Genomic DNA, 26,960 nt, shown 5'->3' with positions numbered 1-26,960 from the left:
AAAATAATTTCCTAACAGCTTCCTACTTAGGGACCTGCTTTTGACTCCCAGTGTCATCATCCTTTGTGTCCTGATCAGCCCTGGTCCCCTGGGCCTTACATGGAGATGTGAGAGACTGCAGCCGCCCCAGCCCATGTCCCATTCCAGATGAGGGCCTGGGTTCAGGATCCCCTCTCAGCACTGGGGGTTGCATTGCAGCAACCCCTTGTCCTGCCTCTGCCCCTGCCCAGACACCCCAGGAGGCAGCTGTGCTTAGGGGACATGCAGCCGAGTCTTGTGGCTCATTGTCATCCTCTTTGCATAAGTCCAGGGCACCAGAGGACCTCTTCTGACGCTGGTTATGTTGCCTGTGGCTGCTGATGCATACTCACCCTTCTCTCTGCAGCCATGATCAGCTCTGCAGACACCCAAGCTCTCACCTCTCTCCTACCATGGAGCTCAGTCTCCCTTTCTTGTCACTACCTTCCCTTCCTCCTTCTGCTCTGTTGCACAAGCCCCTTATTATTGCATGAGAAATATTCTCTGAAAAATCCATTTTGCTTTCTCCTTCCTTTTTGGTTGGTTAGACAATTATTAATCCACCTCCTTTTCATAAAATAGCCACAGCCATAATAATAAAGTCAAAATATGATTTCCCCATAATATAGTATAATCTCTCCCTTTTCTTTATTCCTTGCAGATGGTACACCTCAGCATAAACAGCATGTTAGCATACTGATTCCAGATGCATAAAAAATGTACAAATCTTCACATTTTCTCTCTCCTCCTGAACGAGTGTGTGTATATATATTATCCTTCCCATTTAATTTTACCAGATTTTCATTTTGATTTCTCTTTTAGGACAACACAGACTTGTCATAATCCATCTGGGATTTTATTCTTCATCATACAAAAATGTTGCTCGAAGGCCAGTTTTTACTTGGCATTAAGAGACTGAAGATCAGCCTAAATCAGAGTATTATAAACCTCTTATAACGAAATCCCTTCAGTTGTAAATGTGTTGTCTCAATAATTAGATAAATATACCAGACCACTTGTTACTGGACTAGCACAGGAACTAATTACATTATTTCCTGTGACTGCATTTGATGCACCAATCCTCCAGCAAAGAACAGGTTCCTGAATCTATCTATCTTCTTCTGAGGTTGTAAATAACTCTAGTTCTAAAAAAGGGTTACAGTAAAGGCTCTCTTAGAATTAAAAGGCATTTAAACAAAGGAATCTAGGAGTGTGCTGTGAGGACTAAAGGACAAACTGGATGTATTTTGCATTGGTAGGTGAGGGGGTTTAAAATTCTCATTTGATCATTTACAAAAAGCTTCTGACTTGATTGTGAAATGTTTTCTCTTGTGCTTAAATTTCATGCCACAGATTATTAAAAATTGACTTTGCAGTATTTATTTTACTTATCTATCCCAGCCAGGCTGTGCTTAACCATAGATTTTGTGAATTATTAAATTTTAAAAGCAATTTGTGTTGGATTTTACACTCCAGTTCTGTCTGGAGGGATGTACACCTCCAGTTCTATCCCTGAAGCTGAAGTGCTTTGATTCATCTTTAATCTGAACAGTCTTAAAAGTGCATGTTCCAAGTGTAAGACATGATGATAGTCTCCAGTGTAATGCTTAACTAACTGCTTGTTAGTTTTAACATTTAACATATCATGAAAAATAACTAGTTTCCATAGGTTATCTGAGCCATAACAATGCTCAGCATAATTCATTCAGTCAGATAACAAGAACTATTTTCAAACATAATGAGGAGCTAATAAAGGTCACTGTGCCCACAAACACATATATATCACCGCTAATTTAACAGTACCAATGCTGAATGGGTGCATTTCCAGTACAAATCTCTTTAGCTGAAACTGCTTGATGCTAGAAGAAGGAAGGCAACTGAATAAATCTTCAATATTTAAATTAGTGCTAGGCCCAAGTGGCGAAACTTAAATTTAAGTGAGGAATCAGACTGGTACTAGAGCCCGAGTAGATTTTGACTAAGAAGCCTGAATTACCCAGGCATAAGGTCTAAAGTTTAAAATAAGATCTGCATTTTCCTAAAGTTTGAAGTTGAGATCCATTTCTCATGTTAAAGGGCAAAGATGAGGGGTGTGCGTGTAAGTTTTGGTGCTTCCTTTTTAGTTTATGTAAATAAATTTCAAAAAAAATATCAACAATTTTTCAGGATTTTGTCAGACACCTCCTGTAAACTAAGCCCCTATATGAAGGTGGGAAATCTGAAATGCTAGTGTTGAGATTCAGAATTGTTTTTTAAATTTTGTTCTCTCACTGCTTAGAGGACAACAACAGCAAATCTCTTCAATGCTGTGTTCATTGGCAAACACAAATTCGGGATTTACTTGGGTTTTGCTAGTATGTTGATATCAATGACTTTGTGATGAATTTTGCTGCCAAGTGGGATGCATTGAGGTGTTTCCTAAGTCATACAGGTGCAGCAACAGAAACAAGAGACAGCTAATATGTAACAATAGATTGCATAAAATAATTGCTAAATGGCTCAGAAGTAAAAAGACTAGAATATATTTCATGTACAAACCTCTGTTGTAGGTCCTCTAGGTCCATAAAAACGAACTAAAATGCTAAAGCCTGGAGGTGCTCCATATTATAATGAATGCCAGATTTCAAGGTGAAATTGTTTTAATTATACAGAGCATTGGCAAGATTAGTACATTCACTGTCGGCCTCACTGGATTTTGTTTGTTTGTTTTCTGGTTGATTGCAAAATTGATGCAATTATTTACATGAGGATTTTTTATTTTAATGCTTTTTTGTGTGCAACAGAGCAAACAGTAAATCCCCATTGTCTTCCTGAGCAGCCTGTCAGAACAGGTCAGCAGTAAGAAATAGGGAAGAATGGATGGAAGTCTTCCTTTTCCTGGCTCTAAATTGTTTTGGGTGAAGCTATGATATTTTTTGCTCTTTCAATAATAGTGTAGAGCAGACCTGCAAAAAGAAAATCATCCTGGTGAGCCAGGAAATCCTATTCTGATGGGCTTATAGGCAATATCTGGGATAGTTGTGCATCTTAAATCAAAACGGGATTTCTTTCTAAACATATCTTCTGTGCTACTCCTTATAAAGCCACTATTCATCTAGATCTACCTCCCTCCAGATCTCCCTCCTTGATTTCTTTCCTACAAGCCTCACCATAATGGTTTTAAAAACCTGAGTTCTCTAAGCCTTGTATGAACATTTTCTCTTGGACATGGGGAACGCTGTTTCAGTCATGAGTATCTTAGCTGGATGCCAAGAACTCTGAGGTGTAGCTGGCTCCTGTATGTGTTTAGGTGCTTGGAGGTTCTGATTGACAAACTTGGTGCCTGTGTTTGGAAAACCACAAAGGTTTCTGTAAATGTATGTCTGTATGTATGCAAACTTGATGTAGATGTACATTCTCTCATAGGCATCAGCCATAACAGAGATTCAAGGCTGTCCTCAAGAGTTGAGAATCATTGTTGTCATGTGCTAGTACCTTTTTGGATGACATTGACTCTGTTTTGAAGGTGGGAGGCAGCTTATGGATGAGATTTGCCAAACTGTAGAGGATTGCATGCATATCCATTCAAACTGAAGGTATGCACAACATGGCTTTGAAAATTTCAGAGCCTCTTTTTGCCAGCTTTTTCTGAGTCACACCTTGAAACTGGTTTACAGTATCTTTCCGTTGACAACAGTGCACATAGAAAGGGCAAATCTACACAAAGAGCTATAGATAGAAGCACTGAAATTAGAATGATACAGAAAAGTGTCTGTCAGCAGAGTACTCAAAATAACAGCACCGAATCACCTTCCTCTACAAAAATGCGTGCTACCTATTTTAGGTTAGATATCTTTATTTTATTTTAATTTTGCCACATGTAATGATGTTCCCACAAGGAGTCATAACAAGGTGTTTTGGGTTATGTCCAGTCTGAGTCAGATTTTGACATTTGCAAGAGGGTGGAAGCCTTTGCGAGTGACCCCAGCCTGTCCATTAAAAAATGCAGAATACTCTGGATCCATAACATATTTTTCTAACTAGGTTTTTCAGCTATAAACATGGCCCCAAAAGGTGCTGGGAGTTCACTGAGCTGATGGGGCTGTGGCAACTGACGCACGTTTGGGAGCCCTGTTGTGTTGCACTCTGAATGCTGTGGCACCTTTGCCCACAGATGTGTCATTAGCAGTCAGACTTCTTCTGCAGTTGGTTCCTTAAATCCGTGCTAACTAACCATAAAAACAACATAGGGCTTGTTCCATAGGGGTGTCTGCAAATAAGTGCAGTGTCACTTCTGTACTAACGCACGATGCTTTTATCAGCCTGGCACTGGGAGTTGTTACAAGTTAAACAGTCAGAATGGGGTTCATCTCATCTAACCTTAGCCATTACTGTGCTAAGCATCAAGCTGACCAGATGAAAGGCTCGGGGGCAGTCAAGAGGTTGTGATTTACTCTTGTGAGGCTCTCTGGTTTTATTCTCTAGGAAAGTATGTCCACTGCTGTTCATCAGAAACAGCAATCACATCTCATTGTACAGGGTAAAAAAAAATGAGATATTGCTATAACTTACCCAGTGGATTCAAACTGTGGGTGTAGTTGTGCAGTCCAGACCTCCAGGTCTCTTCAGCAGCAGTCTGATAAGTGATATGCCAAGCAAAGATACATCTATGTTAGAAGTTTTTCTGTAATTATTTTCAATGAAGAATTCTTCAAGCTAGCATTTGCATTTTTTGTTAGTTTATGAAGAGATTTGGAAGTAATTTTTACATTTTAAATATGCCTGGGTTAAAAAGAATCAATAATATATTCCTTTTCCAACTCATTTTATGTGTGTGCAAATCACTTCATCATTGCTTTCATTTCTGTCAGGATATTAAGCATATCTGTTAAGAGACAACAGATAGTGGCTCTTGTTATGTGAGTGAAAAATAGATTTGGGTAACTTTATTGGGTGACTGGAGACAGATCAGAGCAGAGATATGCAAAGGAGTTCAGGGCACTTCAGGGATCAGTCATCTGCAAAAGCAGTGAAAAACTGCAGTTTGCCTTAGGTAGCTGGTTACACAGCATGAGTAGTGAACAGTCAAAACAAATAGTTTACATAGGCTAAAATGTGTTTGCAAAGTGCATTTGAGCAAATTCTACTGACAAGTGTATTTGGAAAAACCAGAGTCCGATACAAACAGAAAAACTACTGGAAAAATCAGATGCAAATCACTCTCTCAGCAGTAGACATGTGCTAGACAGATCTTGAGTTCTACACATATCAATGACACAGCCCTCAGTCTACTGCCTAAGCCACCTGACAGTGTCAGGGCCATATGGAGCATGACTTTATGATCTTGTTGTCCATTTGGGGAGGGAAGATATGGATTTGTTTTTCTCCATTTCTTTTTGAATTGAAGAAGTTCATTTCTTGCTAGTAAGTCATTTATGGAAGTGGCAGAGGTCACATTGCACTCTGAAGTTTTGTCACTCAGGGCCAAGGAAACGAATGATTGTGTTGTTTGTATTTAAATCGCCAGCGTTAGATAATTAGCTTTGTTCTGATAACCATCTATAAGGTCTGGAAGCAGAATAGTGAAAATGAAAATGGACTTTATAGATAAGTCCATTTAAAGAAATGGACTTTTTCCCATAAAACTCTTCACTGGAGGTTTACTGTGTGGGTAGTTCTGGAGACAAATTGTCACCTTTTCTTTGTCCCTCTGTCTTTCGTGGTCACTTTTGTTAACAAATATGAAGCAAATCTATCTGTTGAACCTCAGCCAAGGCCAAAGTGCTTCAATTTTCTTAGCACAAATCCTCCTGGACATTCTGAATAGTGTTGGACAATCAAATGCCTTGGAAAAGTTAATATATATGGTTGTAATAGCTTGGTCTTTAGCCATGGCACTACAGATGTGACCCCCATAACTCCAAATATATCCCTCTCTCCCGGATTCCACATGTGAACAATACTACAAAGCTGAACAAATCAGGGCACAGCCCATTTCTAATAGTGAAGACTGAGGTTGTAAGTATTGTTTTGCTACACTGGCCTAGCATTTAAATATAGCAGCACCACAAAGAGCCATTCACCTGCAGGACGTCAGGCCGTGGGCTGGCCATCCGGGCTTCTCAAATGAGCCCCGTGGCAGCATGAGCCCTTCCCTGTTCTGGCACTGGCTGCCAGCAGAAAGGTACCAACTCCTTGGTGACCCATTCACTGTCACCTGTCAGCCAAGGCCTGCCCTCAGGACAGCAGTCTGGTGCCAGTGGGGGTGGCCGTGTCCCTGTGCCACTGGCTCTGCTGCAGGGTAGTCACTCAGAAAGCCACATGGTGTCTCTGCTGTGTATCAGAATGAGGCATGTTCTAATCAAAAGGCTTGGAAGCCAAGCAAGGCCTCATGGAGCATGGTCATTATGTGTGTGTTTGATGCAAGGACAGGTGGTTTGGGTGGATTAGTGCCTTCCAGTGGCAGTGGGAAAGAGCAGGATTACTGTTAAATATCTGTTACTATTTTTTCCTACATTGAAAACTTACTAGTCAAATTTAAAAGTTAAAATGTGTGTAGAACAGCATTAAAATATACATAGAAGTAGTACTGCATGTGCAGGTAGCCAGACTGTCTTAACAGTGTGCTGACTGTGGGGTCCCTGAGGGCAGTGATGGGTTCTCCCCACCCTGCCCACAGCCTTTCCAGGACTATCAGTCCCAGCTCCAGGAGTGCCAGTCCCCAGACCCGACACAGCCCTGCCCTGGATTAATGCAGTAACTGTGTCACCTGGGCACAAGGGTCTACCCTCCCTGACACCCACTGCTACCCCATTTTAAAAGACCATGATTCTTCTTCCCATTTCCCCCCAGTTGGAAAGACAGGGCTTGGATGCGATTCCTCAGGAAAAATTCCAAAAACAGAAGGGGTCCCTCCCAGTAACCACAAGCAAGTTCCCCAAGCCCTGAAGGGGGATAGATTTTGGATACACTCTAATCTTCAGTGTTTATTACTGTCTACTTTCATGAAAACCACACTAAGAAGTCTGTCACCTCTGTGTTCCTTTTTGAGGTATCTGATTCTAGATGGTCTCCAAACCTAAGTCATTCTTTTAGGCTCTGACAGAGGGTTACAGGATCCACTTTGGAGGCCACAACATTGTGCTTCTATCTGTATTTCTATGCCATCCAACTGCAGATATGAGTCTCAGCCACCTTCAGACACCGTGTTTTTTTCTACACTCTGGTGCCATTATTTTCCCTTCTTCTGTCACCTTGTGTCTGAGTTTTCACAGGAAGAAAGCCCAGAATCTAGCCAAGGAAGATATTTCACAGATGCAAGTGTGAGTGAGCTGTGGATGACCAGATGTGTGACATTGGTTTTATCTGACCAAATGTTTACTTCTGTATCTGGGCCAGGCAGGCATCCCTTTGCAATCAGTGGAGTTTAAGGCATGAGTCATTTTATCCTAAAATTCAACTCATGATTATTAAAGTTTGCCACCAGTGGCAGAACAAATGGTACGCAGCACCAAAAGAGTAGGGTTTTGCTGACAGTGAGTATACCCTCATCTACAGTACTTTAAGTCCTGCAAAAAAGTAGCTTTTATTTTCTGGTGGTTTAGGAGAGGACTGTGGTCATGTTGCCCTATCAGCACACCCCTGCTTTGCCAGGAGTTCATTAGCTATGGTAGATACTGCAGTCTTTTGAATCAGTGAAGTTCAAAAAACTCCTGCTTTACCAGAAAAGAGGATTTTCTTTGTTGTTGTGGAAGGAGGAAAGACATCTCATAAGAGTGAATAAAAGAGACTGAATTCACATGACTAATGGAGTTAGATACATTTGAAAAGTGTGAGCTATACATTTTCTAGTAAAGGACCCCTCTCCTCACCAGGATTTCCTGTGCCAGAGGGAAGAAAGTTACAGATTGCTTTGCATTTTGAAATGAAAGAACGGAATATGGGAGCTGTTTCATAATCTCTTACTGAGATCAAAGGAGAAGGGAGGTAAATGCATATGTACTTCTTTCTCTGGTGCTGCACCAGCTATTTAATAGAACTAATGGAGCCTCCAGTGTAGAAGAGACAGAGATTAGCCTCTTCATCTCTACTAACTGTAAAGAGTCCAAAAGGATTAATATTATTGAGTGAATTTCAGCTAGAAAGTAGGAAGGAGATTCTCTCTTCCCCTCTTCATCTGTTAATCTTTGTTCCCAGAAATAACTCTGAACCGTGTTTTCAGCCTGCCATCGTTTCCTTTTGGTTTTTTTCCCTTATTATTTCTTAGTAGAAACAGACTTGGAGATATCTAACACCTCTAAGAAGCTTTGGCATCACTGAATTTTTGAAAAGTTTGAGAGAGAACTGGAAAGGACTAATGAGACTGAATAGTCATGACAAGTTTATGGGATCAGAACCTTAACTGGTTTGAAACAGTGTTATTCCACTGACCTCAGCTGGCATGACTCCATGTATGTTCATGGAGTTCAGTAAAGCCACAGACACTCACTCCAGCTGAGGATCTGACCCCTGAAATGATGGAGTCTTAGCCAGAGCAAACTGAACTTTTGCCATGAATTGGTCTCCAAGGGAAAATAATTGCTAATTCAATGACTCCCACTGTTTCATTGCAGCTGCTGGTCATTCTGCACTGCAGAAAATCTTCATTTTTAACTGGTGAATCAAGAGTTTCACCAGCAGCTTCAATACATGGAAGATCAGAGACACAGAAGTGTGTACACAGTCCTTCAAATGTTATGTATTAGAAGACAAGCCCTATGGTCTCTTTATGAAGAGAAAGTGAGATACTCAAGAGAAACCTTCCCAGCTAGACATTTTTCCTATTAGCTTTAGCAGTAAATGCTGAAAAAAAACCTAAAATCCTGGGTTAGATGGCACTTTTGGACACATAGGAGCTTCTCATAGTCAGGGTTAATTTTGTGTAGAAAGAGCCTGAAAGAGCTCACTGGGACCTGTTTCTACTACCAAAGCAGTAACCCTGGCATCTGTATTGATGCTACAGCACTATCCAGACAAATTAGTCCTCAGGATTGCAGAATTTGGAGCTGAAGAAAGTAAGCAACCTGCTCAGGAGGTTACAGCTCTTCTGTTCCTCTTGGCAGCCACTGAAGGGAGATGAGCAGAAAAGAAACACGATAAAAAGTAAATGGCACTTTCCTGCTAAGCTAATCAGTTCTGTTTGAGAACAGAGGGCTGTGCCAACTGCAAATCAATGCACTAAATCACTTTCATTCTCGTGTGAGTCCTGCTGCCATGGCAGCTGCTAACAAGGGAATAAAGAAAACTGTTATTGGATATTTAGTAGACTTTTTAAGTGCTTGTGTAAAATATTTAATTTAATGCAAAGTTATAAATGTAATTGGAGTTTATGGACATTATAGCAGGGAAGAGAAGAAACAGATTCCCCTTCTTTCTGCACAAAGAGCTGGTTTATGTTCCCAGACTATCCTTAGCAAACTCTGTCTGCAGCATTAAAGAGCAGCCTTCCTGTTGGATTTTAACACTTCATCATTTTATTAAGGCATAAACACTGAGATAAGAATATGTCTGATATTTCATATGGTTTTTAGCATGTTCAAGTTACAGAGCAGGACTAACACATACTTACCTTAGGATGAAATTAGTGCTCTTTAATGCCATAGCCTACACTGACTATGTCTTCACTGACTATTAAAGAAAGCCTACAGTGCCTGCTCCAGTTGTGGATATGTACAAAAGCATGTGTAGATTTAATTGGATAATCCCACTTAACAACAACTGCACCAGGGGATTTATTTAATGATATAATATTATATTTTCCTTTTCCTATTCTTTTCCAAATTAGTCCCAAGTAATAATCTTACTTGTCCCTAGATGTGGCTGGGACTGTCCCTTCCAGTGGCAAGTTTCTGCAAGTTGCTGGTGGTGTTATTCATATAATAGTTTGGGTTGGGAAGGGGCCTTAAAGGTCATGTTGTTCCAAACCCCCTGACATGGGCAGGGACACCATCCTTAGTGAAATGGCTCCTGGAGAGGTTGCAGTTTTCCTAGAAAGCTCTGTTTCTGCAGCCCTCTCAGAGTTTTCAGCATAAAATAGAGGGTGCACATCCCTGAATTCATGGTTTGAATCACTGTTGCCCATATAGAGCAGCCCAACTTTGTCATCATTTAAATCATCAATCGTAGCTGTGCAGTGAAACACTTAATATAAAATACCCATGGGCAAGCAGTAGACTGCCTTCTCTTTAATTACATCAATCCTCAATCACCCCAAAGCAATGCCATCCTTGGAAGTACTAACTCTGACAGGTAGTACTTCTGGGAATGCCATAAAAATGCCAGCAAAGCAGCAATGGCAGAGAAAATAAGCTGCCTCATCTTTGGAGAATTATTGAACTGTACTAACATTCAAGGGTACAATGTCAGCACAATGCAGAAAGAGTTAGATGCATAACTCCCATTATTATTGTTGATGGGAGTCAGGTGTCAAGTTCCCTTTGCATCACTCTGAAAACTTGCCCTTCTTTGTAAAGCCTTAGCAAACTTTTCCTTTGTCACTGCTCTTAATTGAAGAAAAGATTTGAAGCAATTTGTTCTAGGATTGACTAAAGGCTGAAAGGTAAAAAGAAAATACTAACAAAGTAGCAGTGATGAACCTGAGACTATAAGACTCTCTACAAGCTGTGATGGAAACTTTAATAAATATTGAAGGCTCATGCTGTGACAGGTGAAACTGGAGGAGTTGCTTTGTAGTCAAAGGCACTGTATTTACCAGCAACACCTGGGACAGACCCAGGATAGCCCCTAACTCCTTCTAGCTGCCTCAGCTCCCAAGGGATCTAAATGCCTAGATACTTAAATAACTGGCTCAATGAGCAGACCTGACATGTCTCAGTAGCATCTTGTCTGAGAAACCCCTGCAAATCTCAGCCCTCTTGTATCACCCTAAATTGTAGCAGTCATTCCTTTAACTTTCTGCCCACAGACAGATTAGTTAACACAAGACTGCCTCATGCTACCAAGGATAAATCAGGGCAGGAATCAGGTTAAATATGCATTATTATTATTATTATTATGGGCGTACAAGAGGAAGAGGTCACAGCACTTGGCTGCTTACTGTAGAGATTTTTAACAGAGAAGAGATTTTTAAAAGCCTTTCACCACTAATTGCCAACTGGAGCTTTCTGATGCAGGCCATTCACTTCCTAATGTTTAAGCAGCTATTCAGTTTGAGAAGGAGGGGGTTACAGCTCACAGAGGAGTGCTCACAGGCAGTGTCTGCACTCAGCTGGGGCTGTTTCACATCAGTCCCATGGTCAGTTTTGGAAAGCAGATGTACAGCTCTATCTGCATCTGCATTTGTGGGCTTAACTGCAGATCAGCAAGTGAAACCTTAAAAGAACTAAAAGAGCTGTTTGTGTTGAGGTGAAGTATATTACTGTGCCCATGTTAGGTGATCCGCTTTACAGTGAAACTATAATTTTACAGAGTATAAAATAAATACTTAGCTTTCATCCATGTTGCACCTACACAAATATCTTTACAGTTTCTCCAGGTAGTAACTCATGGTGTCTGCAGTTCTTTGAGTGCCTTAAGTGGGAGCTCTGTGAGCATAAAAGAGTTTTGATCGCTCTTTCAGTAGCACACCATTCAGTTCGTTACCCAAACCTCTGTGTAGATCAAGGACTGAAAGTATCAAGAAAACATGCCAATAGAAGAGCCTTCTTGCAGGGGCTGCATTGCTCAGGGAAGCAGGACATCCCCCTCTGCACCTTATAGTCCAGCCACAGGCAGTGGTAACACCCACCAGAACACAGGCCAGGATTTCCTGGAAAGGTAGGGTAGAAATCATGTCTCCTAACTTTGGACATCTACAAGTTAGGCTTTTAGCCTAAATCGATAGTCTAGGTTCCAGGTAAAAAAAATAGGCATCTGCTGGGAGGGCTTCATTTTACTTATCTCAGCAGGCATTTATTTGTACACGCCCATGCCAGTGAGATTAGTCCTTCCCAGGGTTGTTCAGCCTTTCTTACAGCAGATGATGGCTGCACTTGGAGACAGAGTCTGAAAAACTGAAACTTGGCTTTAACAGCTCAGCCCCGCCTTAGAACTTATGTACCTGAGTGGACTGCTGGTTTCAGAAGGTGGCAAACCCTTTCAAAATCAGGCAGTGCAGCACAAAGCTTTGTGTCCTCCTTGTCCCTCTGCATGCACAGTCCTGAGCCACAGTGTGTAGTATTGCCTGCAAAGACAGCTGCTTTGCTCCCCAGCCCTCAATTCCACTGGCTCCAGCCATCCTTTTAAATACCTTTACTAACTGTGGTACCCTTACTTTGGGTTAGACCACTCATGTATCACATAATCATAATTTAGTTGACAGGTTTAAATTAGTGATAGGCAAACCTCTCTTAACCCAAATCGAGAATTTTCATATAGTTTTCTGTTCCAGCTTAGCAAAGTCTACTTAAGTAGTGTAGATTTGTACATAGACACAGGCTGATGAGAAACTAACCCATCCACCTTAGTACTGGCCAAACTAGTTACCCATATGACTGAAGACTTTTGCTCTTGGATAATACTGTTTGATAATACTGTTTGGCATACAATCACATAGTTAAGCACAGTGACTTATTGTATGCTTAATAAATCCACTGGCTATTTTTGTGGTCTTCATTGCATCCCTATTCAGCACACGTTGAGAACTGGTGGGTTTCACGCTATTATTTTCTCTGTGCTTCTCCTGTTTTCTAAAGTGATGACATCCCAAAAAATAAGGATAAAAAAAGGAGGAAACAAAAGCCTGTCACAGTTTATAGAATGCAAAATAAAAATATTTCCAAAATGAATGTTCAAATAGCATGAGAAGCTTGCTAAGATGTGGATTTTAAACTGCTGTTCTCCAAGCCACAGCCAGATCACTTAGAAATACATAATATAGTACACTCTACAGGCAGATAGATTCACATAAACTGATAATAACTCAAGAGTTTTTATCTCTATGTGTCCTCAAGCAAGGCATCAGGAGAGAGAAACACTCTTGCAACAAAATTAAATAGTTTTAGATCTAATTTTACTAGGCTGAACTAGATTTCAAATTGATTTCCAAGGAGTCTAACAGAGAACAAAACACAGACACATTGCCTTTCTTATAAAAAATCCATCAACCACCTTGTGTTTTTACTTACTTTGCTCTTTACTGGAAGTAATAAGAAACTAATATTTCACAGCACAACATGTTTCATTCCATAGAGGTCTTTCATGGTGAAGGAGCTTGGAGTGGGCTGGTACAGAGCACAGAAGTACAGCCCCTCAGATTTGTCTATGCAAGTGCCTATTTGAATTCATGTGATGAATCTGCAGCTAAACCCCACTATCTCCATTCCAAAAATGCAGGAGAGCTGCAGGACATGCCACTGTAGGAAGAAATTATGTCCTAATGCATAATGTGATCAATTAAACATATCCCCATGTACCTCAGACCATATCAAATGAATCCATACAAATCACAAGCGTGGGTTTTTTGCTGGTCCTTTCTGCTTCCTAAGTGATAAGCCAGAAGTTACTTTGGCCTCAGAGTAAATTAGTGCAGCCATGTGTGGAGGCACTGGTGGGATGCAGGGCTGCAGAGGGGCCAGAGCACAGGGCATGGACCTGCCCCTGCCTGTTAGGTGTTGGACTGGCACTGGTAAAACATTTCACACAGCTTCCCCAAAAGCTTTCCAAGGGTAGTAGTTCTGGGTCAGCAGACAGCTGGGACAGGATGCACAGAGGATTAGTCCAGCTGCCAGGCCCCTGAGCTAACTGATGTTTCACATTTAATGTTCTCTGCAGTAACATAATACCATAAACTGCTATTGCTACTTAATATAATTGCATTTCAGAGCTCTCGTCTTGGACATAGATCCTATTTTGCTAAGCACTGAACAAGAAGAGACCAAAATATATTCTCTGCTCCAAGAACTACATAAAAAAATTATAAAGACAGCAAGTAGATCTATTTACAGAAGACCCCTGCACTTGGCAGGCCACGTTCAACTTGCAGGCAAGGCAGGTGCTTCTGTGTCTGGGCGCTGCATCGTACTGAACAGCTTGTTGCCCTGTTTCAGAGGAAGATTTCATGGCTCCAGGTTCACACCTCTGACTTCTAACTCAAGACACAACCTGTTTCAAGCAGCTGAAAACCTTCGCCTGAAATCTGACTACCGAAATGTTCCCTGTTTTGTCTTCCCTTTAGTTACCAGACTAAAAACAATGTGCTCTGATATTTTACATCTTCACTTCAGGTCCTTGCTGAAGCAGAGAACAGAACCAGTAATGCCGAATACATTCATTTTCTTTTAAAAACCTAAATTCCTTAAACTGAATAGTCCCTTTTGTCCCTGCTTTTAAGAAAAATGTTCCAGTCAGAATTTGTATTTAAGCAGAAGGTTTTTCTCTCTGCATATTTCTCTGCTACCTCCAAAGAAAGCTTTCCTTAACAGTTCCCTTAACATGTTTTCCTTAACATGGGCCAGGGTAGGATATCACTGCAAATGCCTTGGATTAAAACCAGTTATGAAAAGGAGACTTTAAGTAATTGTCCATGGGAAAGGCCACGCTCTCAGGGGTGCCAAGCAGCACAGCTGCAGACAGGAACAGTCCCACATATTTTAACCCTTTCATATTCTCTGGTTCAAAGTCTCTTTTTTCCCCTTTGGGCTGCTCAGAAGCAGGTGTGCTGCTCCAGTTGCATCAACTTCTGGCTCTGAAGGGTCCATGATGCCAGCAGAGCTCCACTTTTAAGACCTCACAGTGTAGGACTGAGAGACAAAAACACAAACCAAGAAGGAATGGGCATGTGTCAACAGCCCCTTGCAAATACATGCAGGCTTGAACTTATCCCATGCAAGGCACCAAACTGGAGCTCCTGCAGCAGCCAAAACTGTTGCTGTGTCTACAGAACCATCAGCCCTCTGAAGGGGTTTAGGGCAGCCACACTTCCAACTTAAACATGGCTGGAGTGGATGGACAGAGACCCTCCCAGCCCCAGTGGAAGCATGGTGGTAATTCACTGACAGCTTTGTCAGTGTGGGTATAAAAGCATCACACAGAGCCTGCCTACTTGCCTGTGAAGCAAAAAAGCACTTGGGCAATGCTGCAAAGCCCTGCACACTCAGAAACTTCAGATTCAACAGCGGGTTCTCAAACTCAGCTGTAAGGGCTGATCCTGACACCGTGCAAGTAAATCCCTATCTAGAAACTGGCTGCTTAGACTAAATGATGCAGCATGGTGGCCATACAAGCCATAATTTAGAAGGCTGTGAGCCTTCCCAGTAAGTGCTGTGGTTCAAAGACATTGTTATGTTCCCCACAAATTCACCATATTTTTCTTTTGCTTAAAGAATCTCTTCATCCTATCAGTCACTGTCAATCACTGTCAGCCCAAGCTTGAACCAAGATACCAGAAGGAAGATAAAGAATCATCTCCTGATGTGCAGGCTCTCTTTCTCCCTGTATCCCCCCTCCCTTTCAAAATAAATCAAGGCTAAACACAACTGTAAAAATGTAACTATTCAAGTAGCCATAAATACTGCTTTAGAGAAATAAAAAATAAGGGTTTTTTCAAGAGGTTTTGCAGCTGAGTTTACACTATTGCATCATATTTGTCCCTTCCTGAGTCTATAATGTCCGCATTGTGTTTTTAAAAGAATACTATTGAAGAAACCTCTGACAAGTAAAGTAGCTTATAGTAATCAATTTGAATATGAGAATGAAACTAATTCAGTAAAACATTGTTAACACTGATCTGGCAAACCACTGGTATCCATCTGTCTAATCCTTCTTCTGTTCAGAAGTTGCATTTTTGAAAAACAATTATTAATAGTGCTCATTAGCTGCCAAGCAAAAGAGCATGCCACAAACTTCTGCTCAGAGATAGCAAATATTAGCAAACACTACTTGCTTTTCCAAGTTTGAGCTAGAACCTACTGCAGGATCTCATGGCCAGGGCAAGTTTTTCTACTAGAGTCTGTAGGGATGGGAAAGTATAAAGGATGGGCCCAGGGACAAGTGCAACCCCCTGCAGATTCCAGCCGTCTCTCTGCGGCCCTTCAGCACCTCCCCACCAGACAAGCTATTCCAGCACTGCACTATCCCTACTGTTAGGAAGGGGTTTTTAATGTCTGAAGTGAATTTTCCTTGGCGCAATTTAAGTCCATTACTTCTAGTTGTGTTAATGCACATGGAGCACAGTTTGCTCCTTTCTTCCATGCAGCAGCTTTTTATGTGCTTGCAGGCTGCTGTTATGACCCCACTCAGTCTGCTCTTCTCGAAGCTAAACAATTTGTCCAACATGTATAAGGGCTGATTTTTAAAAGTGTTGAGCTCCTGCTGTTCCTGTTGCTTTTATTCTGGTGATTGAGAGTGGAAGAACTTCCGTAGAGTTGATGATCAAGCAGTATTGTCTGGTGCCCTTCAAATACTGATAGGTATGAAGGGCACGAATGTGTTTATAGCTCTGTGTGTGCATTCTTGTCTTCACAATAAAAGTGTATTTACGGGACCTGTGACCAGCCTTCTGACTGCATCCCCAGGGCTAGAGCAACTTCACAAAAAAAGCAGGTTTTAATGGAAACTTTGTGCACCTTAACGTGCCAGGCTTTGCTGAATCATTTGTACTAAAGTATTTTATGTATTTCATGCAAAACGTATCTTGTTCCATGGGGTTTTTTTATTTGTTTAAATTATTTTTATGCCTACTGCAAAAACACCATTTATGATTCTGTGTTAATTATTTGCTGTTGCTGGAAAATACATCCTTGGAAGAGTGAACTGAAATCCTTTTCCATCCCAAAACAGAAGAGTGAGGTTTTCTTCCTGTAATAGGCTTCTCTTTAGAAGAAATGATGATTTTTGTGCTTGGAGTACTGGAGCAGATTTCCACTTGGAAGACTGTTTTTATGCACTACAAAATATGATGCTATCATCTTGCAATAGTGTTCCAGGGTGGCTAGAGATAAATTCCACTATACCTGCTCTTTGTCTCTCAATTTCCATTGTAAATAAAGCTTTCTTTGTGTCCATGCAGGCCCTTATGAAATCTCTTCTTCATGGCATCAGAGGCTTTTGGTACAACTGTAATGCCAGCAATAATGCCTTCATGTATTGCTTCTCATAAACATAGGGTTCTATATTCTGCATTTCTGCAGAAAAGAGTTTTTGAAATGCCTTTTTTTTTTCTCTCTTAAACCTTCTCTCCTAGCCTTGAAAAATAACTTCCTCAGACAAATACAGAGAACATTTACAATTTTAAAGTAAAAATAGCTGCTCTAATTTTGGGCTACCTGTCATTGCTTCTTTTTGGAAAAAAATACTTTAAAAAAATGTTATGGAAGGAAAAAGAGAGTGAGAGAAGGAGGCTTTAGAGGTATTTCTCTCTATGATTTTTTCAAATCCAACCTTTTCCTTTATTCTTATTCATAAGATCTCATCAAACTGCTGGAAAAAAGGCTAATTATGATGGTCATTAACCTATACAGGGACCATAAAGTGTGAATACACAACTCTCCTAATCTTGACAATTAACACTGAATTTCACCATTGTTAATAAAGCTGAAGTAGTGCCTCATGGCCCGTACAGCAACAGGCAATAATGTGCAAAAGATGGAAGTGCACAATAATACCAATAATTTTAAACCTAACCTGATTATTTCCTGGTAAACACCTTCATTTAATTATTCTCTCATTTATCTTCTCCTCCTTCACAGGCTCAATAATTCATCTGTGCAGTGGGTATACTACAGCTTTTCTCTTTTTACAGAGCTTACTCAAAACCCTGCCCTCCTCCTCCTTCCAGACACACACTAAGTGTTCCCTTGCTTAGCCAATGGATTGAAATGTTGAATTATAATCTTTATCGTTGGTATTGATAGAAGTATATCCTGTTATTAGGACCTGCCTGAGTTTGGTTGACACAAACACATCCATTGCTGCTCTAAGCATCCAGCAAATTATACATCCTTTCTCTGCCACACAAAGTGAAGTCACCAGCCAGGAATTTGGGGACAGGTGGAAAACAGTACTAACAAAATCTTAAGATGGTTAAAAGACAAAATAAAAATGAAATTGATAAATTTTAAATCCACATTGTAAATTTCACCTATCAATTGTACAAAAGTAAATAATAAAATATTCTTTTACCTAACAATAGTATAATATAAAACTAAATGTATTTGCATTTTGATTGGTGGCAGGAGTAAGCATTAGCCCTGCAGCATGAAAGCACTTCCATATTGCTTGGTTAATGGGTTAACTCTCTATCAGAAGTGAGAGTATTTTCTCAGCAAAGAAGATTTAGGTTTGTGTGTGACATCAGTGTCTTGAGGGTTAATCCTGAAGGTCTGACAGCTGTCAGCAGTCAGGCACAGGTGGAGTACACACACTTCAGGATCTCAGTACCCAGACACAACAGTCACTGCTGGTGCTACAGCCAAGGGCTGCCCTGAGCCTGTGTCTATCATCTGAAGCGTTTCCCTTACCAAATGCAGCCTTTGGATTAGGTCCCAAAAGCCTACGCTCTTTTCACTTCAATCAAAGAAACCAGTTGAGAAAGTGGGGAGTGAATACCAGCCTTTATCATGATCACAACCCAACAGTCTCACACGCAGTGAGATGTCACACATGAGATGACACATTTCTCAGTGAGCAATGCCTTAGCAAAAAAGTGTCAAAGGATTCACTTAGGAAAATCTTCTGGCTATAGTGTTCATAAATAGCTTCAATCTTTTGGTTCCTGACATCACTGCAATCCCTTAATGAAATTGCAATTGAAGGAGGCTAATTTGTGCTCTAATTATATATTAGTCTGGGCTGAAAGGTTTCTGGACGGAAAAAGGTTTTCTTCAGGCAATCTTTTATTCTGCTTATTGTATTTACTTAACAAAGAGCAGTCAGCTTTTACAGTGAATTCCCTTAATAGAGTTGAGCTGAAATGTTACCCAGCTAAGGGCAAATGTATGCAGTCATTTGTGATGGGTTCTGATAAGTCTTTAACAAGAGCAAGGATTGTTTGCACATATAGGAAGAACCAGGCCAAAAAGCTAACAGATGTGCTCTTCAGCTGGAATACCTGCTAGACCAGTGGTTCTTTAGCAGACAGTTTAAGGAAATTCAGAGAAATATTATCTCAATGATAAATTTCCCATGGAAATATTTTTCCTGTGTCACTTCAAAGAATACATTCTTGGTCTGGTTTTGATGCTTCTGCCACAGGATGAGAGGCCAGCATTGTTCACAATGTGCAGGATGCAGAGCATTTCCACCTGAGGAAACAAGTGAGCCTCAGCCACCTATTTCCTCAGCCATAGCTGAGGCTTTCTAAGCAAAGAAGTACTTTAGCAAAGCAACAAAGTTCTTCAAAGCTGTGGATCACCTTTGTAAGGGGTGTTTCTGTTTCTTCTGTCAGTAGACACTCTGTTATTGTTGGTCCTCAGTAACATCCCCGTAGTGTGTCAGGAGGAATTCAGCTCAAACAAAATAAATGTCCAGCTAAATAAACTAGTTATCAAAGGAAATAAAACACTTAAATATAAATGTTTCTAGTGTTTGCGTTAACTTCAGCTTTTCCCTATAGATAAATCTTGAGCCAAATATTGACCTAGTATAAGCCAGTATTAGTTCTCATTTTGCTGAATCTGCCCTGGCCTCTAATGCAGAGTCCAGTCATGGCACTGGAAGTAAATGTCTCTGCCATCCACTATCTGCAGGATAAACAGAAACTGCAGTTAAAAGGAACTGCACTTAATATGAATGTTCACAAGAGGGATGTCAGATCATGTTCTTATTGTGTGGACAATAGCTTCCTGGGCACACCATAAGGATTTTCCAAAAATCATGTCAAAAACTGATAGAATTAGAAGACATGGGAGTCTTTTGTGCCATTCACCCCTGAGCTTTCTCTAAGAATTCTGGTTCAGCCTCCATTACGGAGAGGAAACAAGTGAAGTAGATGGTCTCATCCATTAGAGCAGTGCTCCTGTCCCTTCTCCCGGGGCTGTCTGCCTACCCCATTCCCAGCTGGACCAGTTCAAGCATCCCCCACTCCGCAGTGCTCGGGCACCATTGCTGGGAAGCACCATCAAGAAACACTACATGGGGGCAGAAACCAGAAGGAATGTGGCAGCTGTAATAGATGCATCGAGGTTCAGTTAACTTTGGTGGGACTGCAGAGGCACAGAATCACAGAATGTGCTGAGCTGGAAGAGATCCACAAGGATCATCAAGTCCAGGACCATCTCCAAGAGTCACACCATGTGCCTAATAGCATTGTCCAAACACTTCTTGCACTCTGTCAGGCTGGAGCTGTGACACTTCCCTGGGGACCCTGTTCCAGTGCCCAAACACTGGAAGGGTGAAGAACCTTTTTCTAATATCCAACCTAAACCTCCCGTGACACAAAGTGAGGCCATTGTCTTGGGTCCTGTCTCTGTCACCACACAGAAGAGATCTCTTCTGAGAATGTCAGAAAACACACACCAAAAAAAAAAAAAAAAAAAACAGACTTACCAAGATGTTTTGACCTGAAAAAAAGTGTGAAGTAGATGTGAATGCATTGACTGAGTATTGATTTTATCTTTTCTTCTGTTTTCTTCTAGAAAAACTAAGCATACTGTCAACCTTCATAGCACCCTTCAAGTACCTGAGTCCTGGCCCAACCACCATGGAGGATGAAGACAATTTAAGTAAGCAGACTCTTTTCTCTATAGATGTAAATAAAGTTCAAAGATAAAATCTCTACAGTGGAGGAGCAATTGTGGAAAGGAGGTGGTTTTGCAACTATTGGCAGACCATAAGCCCAGTCCATATATAAAATCACAGAATCACACAAGGGAGTTGGAAGGGACCCACAAGGATCATCAAGTCGAGTTCCTGGCCCTGCACAGAGCCATCAAATTGAGAACTGATCAACCAGGCTTAAATAAACCAGATATAATGTAAAAATTAACTACTCATGGCTAATTACTATTCTCTTGGGCCCTTACACCTCAACCAGCTGTCTGAGCCCATGACTGAAGAGCTGGAGGAAAGTCCTGCTGGGTTTGAAGGAACTGAGAAGTCTTCCAAACACCAAGAAGTCCGAGGGTGGCAGTTAGGAATTAATAACCCTCAGTAAGCCCTTCCATTTGTCACCTAGAAGCAATTAGTATGTTACCCAGCCCTGCTTATTTTAACACAATTTTAATCTTTAAAAAAAAAAAAGGAGGGAAGCTTTCTCAACCAAATGAGCAATGTTTTAGTATCACCTACCAGACTGGCTTCTTTTCCAGGCAGACACGTGCTGCCATGGTGACCTGTTAGAGCCAGTCAGTGGGAGGAACTGGGTATTTTTCCCTTGTTGTTGCTGATCCGCCTTGGTTTGGTCATGGTGTATCACCAAGGGGAAGAGCTGCTGGAGGAGTGAAGAAGCACAGCCTGCTATTTTCTACTGCTGAGCATCATGTGGACATCACACTATTCTGCTGCACAGAGAAGAGAGGCTATTACAGATCTTAGCAAAGGCAAAAAAAAAATCCTGAAAATCCTTCAAAATTGCTCCCAGGAAGGCTACATTTTCAGGAAGACATATGAGAAGTATACACACACACAGAGGAAACATATTATGCACACGATGAGCTTGTGCAGGCACCTCCTGCGTAATAGTTCCCAAATGTGCTACTTAGTTATTTTTAGGTAATGTAGGAAGTTTGTACAAGCCAAACACTGTAACACCGTTTTCTTATTGCTACTGTAACGCCAAGACAGCTTCGTGCCTGCGTGGGCTGTAAAACAGCTCACATGGACAGGGTAAGCTACGTTTTCTGAAAGAGAAACAGCAAATGTCACTGTTTTCAGGGTCATGCTACCCAGTCCTCTCTTCGGTCAAACATATGCTCCAGTGAAAAGGGAGCTATTTATTCCTTGGTACACAGAAAACGTTTTAGGTGTTACTATTAGAATCTTTAATTTTTTTTTTTTTTTAATATGAATTAATTTTAAATCATCCATATTTCTGTGTTCACTTGCAGTATAGTGGTCTAAATCCCACTAAAGCCTAACGCACATGTACCTCTGGAGTAATTCCACATTTTAAAGAGCTTCAGAGATTTGCTCTAAACAAGTGGAAGAACTTTCTTCTGTGTTAACAGTTTAACAGGAGCCCAGGAGAATGCTGGCAAGGTAGAGAAGTAGGTTGCTTATCCCTGTAGTTTTCTGCTCACTGAGCATCCTGTGAGAGTGCTGCTTCCCGGACTGTGCTGTATCAATGGGCAGAGTTCCACCAGCTGAAATGGATACAAATCCTGTTTCACATTCCCTTAGGCCTTCTTTACAGAGGGAGCCATGCAGTTTAACTACACCTGCATTTTCAACAGGTGATTATTAGAATACAGACATGATTTTTGTGGTTTATCATCAATGAACTAATACTAGAAAAACCTATCAAGGGCACTATGCACCTTTGGAATGGAATTGTGGGTAAAGTAATCATCTGTCTCTAATGAAGGTCTAATCTTGAACATGCAAGGAAAGGACCACACTATTCATCCCCAGAAGGCAGTTGTACCTAAGAATGTAAGAAATGTCACAGAGGATTAGAAATAGGAAGCCTTGCTCCCCACATGGTCTTCAGCATTTGTTAGTGATGCTTTGAGAAAAAGGACATTTAGATGGGGAGCCTCCCCCTTGGTATATCATTCTAGCACCTAGCGAAAATTTACTCTGCTAGAGCTTGCACCTGAATCACCATATTTCTTAGACATCAACAGAACTGTCTAGTCCTCTCTGGAGCCTATTGATACTTCTGATCTCAACAACAGCCAGGAACAAGGAGTGATTTAGAGTGTTGTCAAAAAGTGCACCCTTTTATTGCTTCAAGCCTGCTGTCTCTAGTGCTGGGATTGCAAGAAACAGTGAATAATCATTCCCTGTTCACTGCCTACCTGCCTGCCTTTCTTGATGTTACAAGCCTGTGCCTGTCCCTGATCTTTGATTGTGCCATCCCCACTTTGCCACGGCATCAAGGCAGATTATCACCAGCCACAGATACTTTTGAATCCATGTTGTGTCTCTAGCCAGAAGCATGTGATTCTTGGGGATCTCATTATGGAGTGCTGCCACAGGCACAGGCTCAAGGCAGCACACACCTCCCCAGTGTCTGCAGAGGGAGCTGATGGTCCCCAACACTCTGATTTCAACCACTTCAGCAGTCTTGAAGGACACATTCCAGACTCGGTTCAGTCTGTGCATGTTCAGTTATGAGTATGTTGGTCAAATTCCTCTTCAGACAGCACGAGGCCCCAGAGCTTTTGTTTCCACAGTGTGAGATATGGCAGCAACCCTGTCTCTAAGAAAAAAGTGAATATCCCATTCCAGGAGGCAGAGCTCCAAGCAATCCCTCGCCGAAACAATTCCCTTATTTTTGTTTTGAAAACTGTGTATATTGCTATTGTTTGGATTTCTCCAGGGCCTAAAATGTCCTGGCCCTGATTCAGGAAGGCATGTCCTCAGGTCTGTCTCTGCCATGGGCTGCCCACATTTTCTGCTGCATGCAGTTCTTTGCTAACTTGGACAGAGAGCATGGGAATTTGAGTATCATCTAAGTCAGGTCAATTAGATCATTTGAATAATTTCCATCATTGGTAAGATCTGTACTAGACATACATGGATTTCACAGCTACTTCAGATAGTTAGGTGGGCAAAGTATGTTCATTCTGGAACAGCTAAAGACAATGGCAATCACTTTTCACAAACTTTCCATCTTCACTTTAAGCAAAGTCCTGTACTCTGTTTCCTGGCAATGCTTCTCTCTGCAGTCTGGTGTTACACACCAATAAAATCTAATGACACTGGTTTTAATAGCCTGAACCCTGTGAGCTGCCAGGGAATGTTCAACAGCAACAGAGAAATCATGGCTAACCTAGACTTCTTACATGAAGGTTTAAAAATACATGTGTGTTTTCATGTAAGAGAGAAAAGAGTGATTTGTATTGTTAGCTTCAAGAATATCAACCTGAAAATCCTGACAGAAGCATTCCCAATTCTTGGTTGTGGAATCAATAAGTGTATGAAAATGCCATCTTGCTTGCAAGAGGAGACTGCCCTACATTGCATTTGATGTAGGAGCTGGCCTTGGGCAAAGGTCCCATGGCTCTGGCTCCTGGGTTCATACCTGTTGCTCCTGATTCAAGATTTTTTTACTTTCAAGTATTCCAGGAATTAAGAAAATCCATCCGTCTAACATCTGCAGTCAACGTGATGTAGTTAAACAGCAAAAATGTACTCTACATAAGCAATCCAGTGTTGCCTGTCTCAGAGCTAGCAGTTGAATCAGGAGTTGGCCATAATACAAATATTGCAAATTCTTTCTTCTAATATCACAGCTTCCCAATAATGTATTGCCATTGTAATTCAATAGTAAAGATGCTAGTGAAAATGAATATGCCACCTACCACCTCTTCTTTCCTATCCTCCCTAGAAGCTGGCCTGGCAGCAGAATAACCTTCAATAGGAACAATATTATCTCTTCAAATGTAGCATGGAGTATCGGATGGTTAGTTCTGCAGAGCCCTTAAGACCCAGAGACATACTCAGTGTCATTATTAGTGATGCATTATAGTTCTGAAATGCTCTTGATGAGGCAAACTCTCTAGGTTAACTCTACTGTGCATAATGACCAAAAGGAGAAAAACATGAAAGAGCAGTCAGAAGATTGAGGAATAGTGCATAAATAAATATATTTCACTAACTGCTTTCTTTTCTCCCATTCAATTAGTGAAGCAAATACAGGATCACCATGTCTCCTGATGCTTGTGAAACTGCAAAAATCAATTAATAAAGTTACCTGAGGAGATACTAAAATGCAAAGCTGTGAGACTTTTTTAGAAATCATACACAATAAATTAGAAACTATTGCCAAAAAAGTATGATATTTTTCTTCCTCTTTTAACTCCATCCCCTTACTATGTTAATATTCTCCAACCTTTCATGATGGGATAACCATAATTTATTATCTTTCTTTTTTTTCCCCTAAATGTAAGGAATATATTTGGGAAAGTCAAGAACAAAGACACTATGAGAAATAACAAGACTGAAAATGATCCACAGTTTTGCATTTTCCCTCTGTGTATCCTCTGACTTATCCCTTTCCTTTTAGTGCTCTTCATTTCTAAAATTGCTTGTGATTGTTCTATTACAGCTGCTTGCAGTATTTATCTTGTGTAGTTTGGTGTCATTTGCCTGCTTTGTCTGATTTTCACAATAGAAGTACATGTGCCACCATTAGAGAGGTAATCTTATGTCTGCTACACAGAGGTCTCATAAAAGACACATTTCAAAGACTTCCTATTTCAAAGATACCTAAAAGTATAAAGTAATTTCACATTTCCTGGCAGCTGCCAGGGATCACACAAGTCCATCAGGCTCACAGACTTTGTGAGGCACTCACTGAGTTTAGGCTGCCTCTGATTTACAGGCCATGATGACTTATGGCTGGTGCAGCTCCTGCTGAGATCTGGGAAGAACTGAGCTGTTTCCTTGTGTTTCAGGACCAGGTGCTCTAAAATCTGGTTGGCTGTAAGGATACTTGCACAGATTTTCTTCACTGTGACGAGGCCAAAACATGCCATAAATGCAGGCATGTTATCGCTGTGCATGCCCAGCTTTGTCCACATATGCTTTGTGCCTAATATCTGGAAGTTTTACATTTGCATTTCTGCATTTTTTTCACTACATCAAGGCAAACTCTCTGTTGGCCAAAACATGGACTAGACAATTTTATAGACACAAGACAAATAAGTAATGTTTATTTTATGGTGTTAGTTAACTATTGTTTTATTGAGGGTGGTTAAGGTAAGACGTTAAGGTCACACATTCATGTTCACAAATCTGCAGTTCTCTGACCATGAAAGAAAAAACAGATGGAATAAGACAATATGAATTACAAACACAAATAACCTCTTGAGTTTTCCTATTCAGTGGTGCATAATCAATACAAATTCTTTTCAAAGCTGAATATTGTGTGAAGCAGGAGCTATCTTTCTTTTCATGCTTCTTGACTACAGTATCATTATGTACCATAATTGGCTCTGTAAAAACCTATTAGGTTAAGATGAGAGAGAAGGTGTGAAATACAGAACCAAACCTGTTTTCTGCTAAAAAATATGTCTGCATCAAAATATTTTACCTTTACTTTAAAAAATACACATAACTAAAGAGATATATTCTGAGTGGGATGAAAACATGAGAAAGGAAGGAAAATGGCCAGAGCCACTGCCAAGCTGGAGAGAGGAAGTTAAAGCTGATATCACCTTTCCCTTCAGATCAGAGTCTCTATAAATACAGTTGTGAACTCAATGAGAAAACAGCACATTATCCTTGTGCCTTAGTTATCATGATCTTTTAAATGTCTTATTTCCAGAGAGGCTGGTTTAAAGATGTCATATTTTATACAGCTGAATACCATGTGATGAAACTTTTCTTTTTCTATTATGTGCATCTTTTGCTTTCCTTTCCTTCCTCACCTGTCTTCATTCCATCCCCTTAGCTTCAGAAATTAAAACTTAACTAAGACCTTAATTTGTCAGTTCACTTTCTGCCTCAACAAAGCACTGCAGAAGAGAGCTCTGGAAATAACTTTGGTGAGACATAGACCCAGGCTGGAAGCTCAGTGTGTGCAAGGTTTTCAGGAGAGGGAGCCTAAAGACTCAGTTCTGCAAATGGGCCCCCACACGTGGTATTTGAGCCATGATTATTACTCCTGTCTAAGCAGTGACCCCCTTTCTGTGGAACAACTTGCATGAGTGCAGACTTAGTGCTCTGATGGGAAAAAGTCTTTTGATATTTAATACAAGTGTAATGTGTTGGGATATAAAGGAGGTTTTTAATCATGATGGTTGGTTCTACATAATCCTCTGCAGGCTCCTGTGCAGCTGTCAGCCCAGCCTAATACTGGGGTGCAGCAAAGACACCGCACT

General features: G+C 40.8%; 1 protein-coding gene and 1 long non-coding RNA gene across 2 annotated transcripts in view; one reads left to right on the top strand and one right to left on the bottom strand.

Moving 5' to 3' along the window:
- ADARB2 (adenosine deaminase RNA specific B2 (inactive)) overlaps nucleotides 1–26,960 on the top strand; it is a 304,888-nt gene that overhangs the window by 175,737 nt on the left and 102,191 nt on the right. The window contains exon 2 of the mRNA XM_069005730.1: nucleotides 20,607–20,693. Within this exon, the coding sequence (XP_068861831.1) occupies nucleotides 20,607–20,693 (87 nt within the window). The remainder of the gene's footprint in view (nucleotides 1–20,606; nucleotides 20,694–26,960) is intronic.
- The window catches only part of LOC138105606 (uncharacterized), a 45,190-nt gene that overhangs the window by 3,684 nt on the left and 14,546 nt on the right, over nucleotides 1–26,960 (bottom strand). The window contains exon 2 of the long non-coding RNA XR_011148557.1: nucleotides 4,570–4,633. This is a non-coding gene — a long non-coding RNA (uncharacterized lncRNA). The remainder of the gene's footprint in view (nucleotides 1–4,569; nucleotides 4,634–26,960) is intronic.

The sequence above is a fragment of the Aphelocoma coerulescens genome, chromosome 2 (genome assembly GCF_041296385.1).
Source record: "Aphelocoma coerulescens isolate FSJ_1873_10779 chromosome 2, UR_Acoe_1.0, whole genome shotgun sequence".
NCBI classification, from domain to species: Eukaryota; Metazoa; Chordata; class Aves; order Passeriformes; family Corvidae; genus Aphelocoma; species Aphelocoma coerulescens.
The sequence above is the reverse complement of the archived record's forward strand: the minus strand, read 5'-3'. Positions and strand labels throughout refer to the sequence as shown.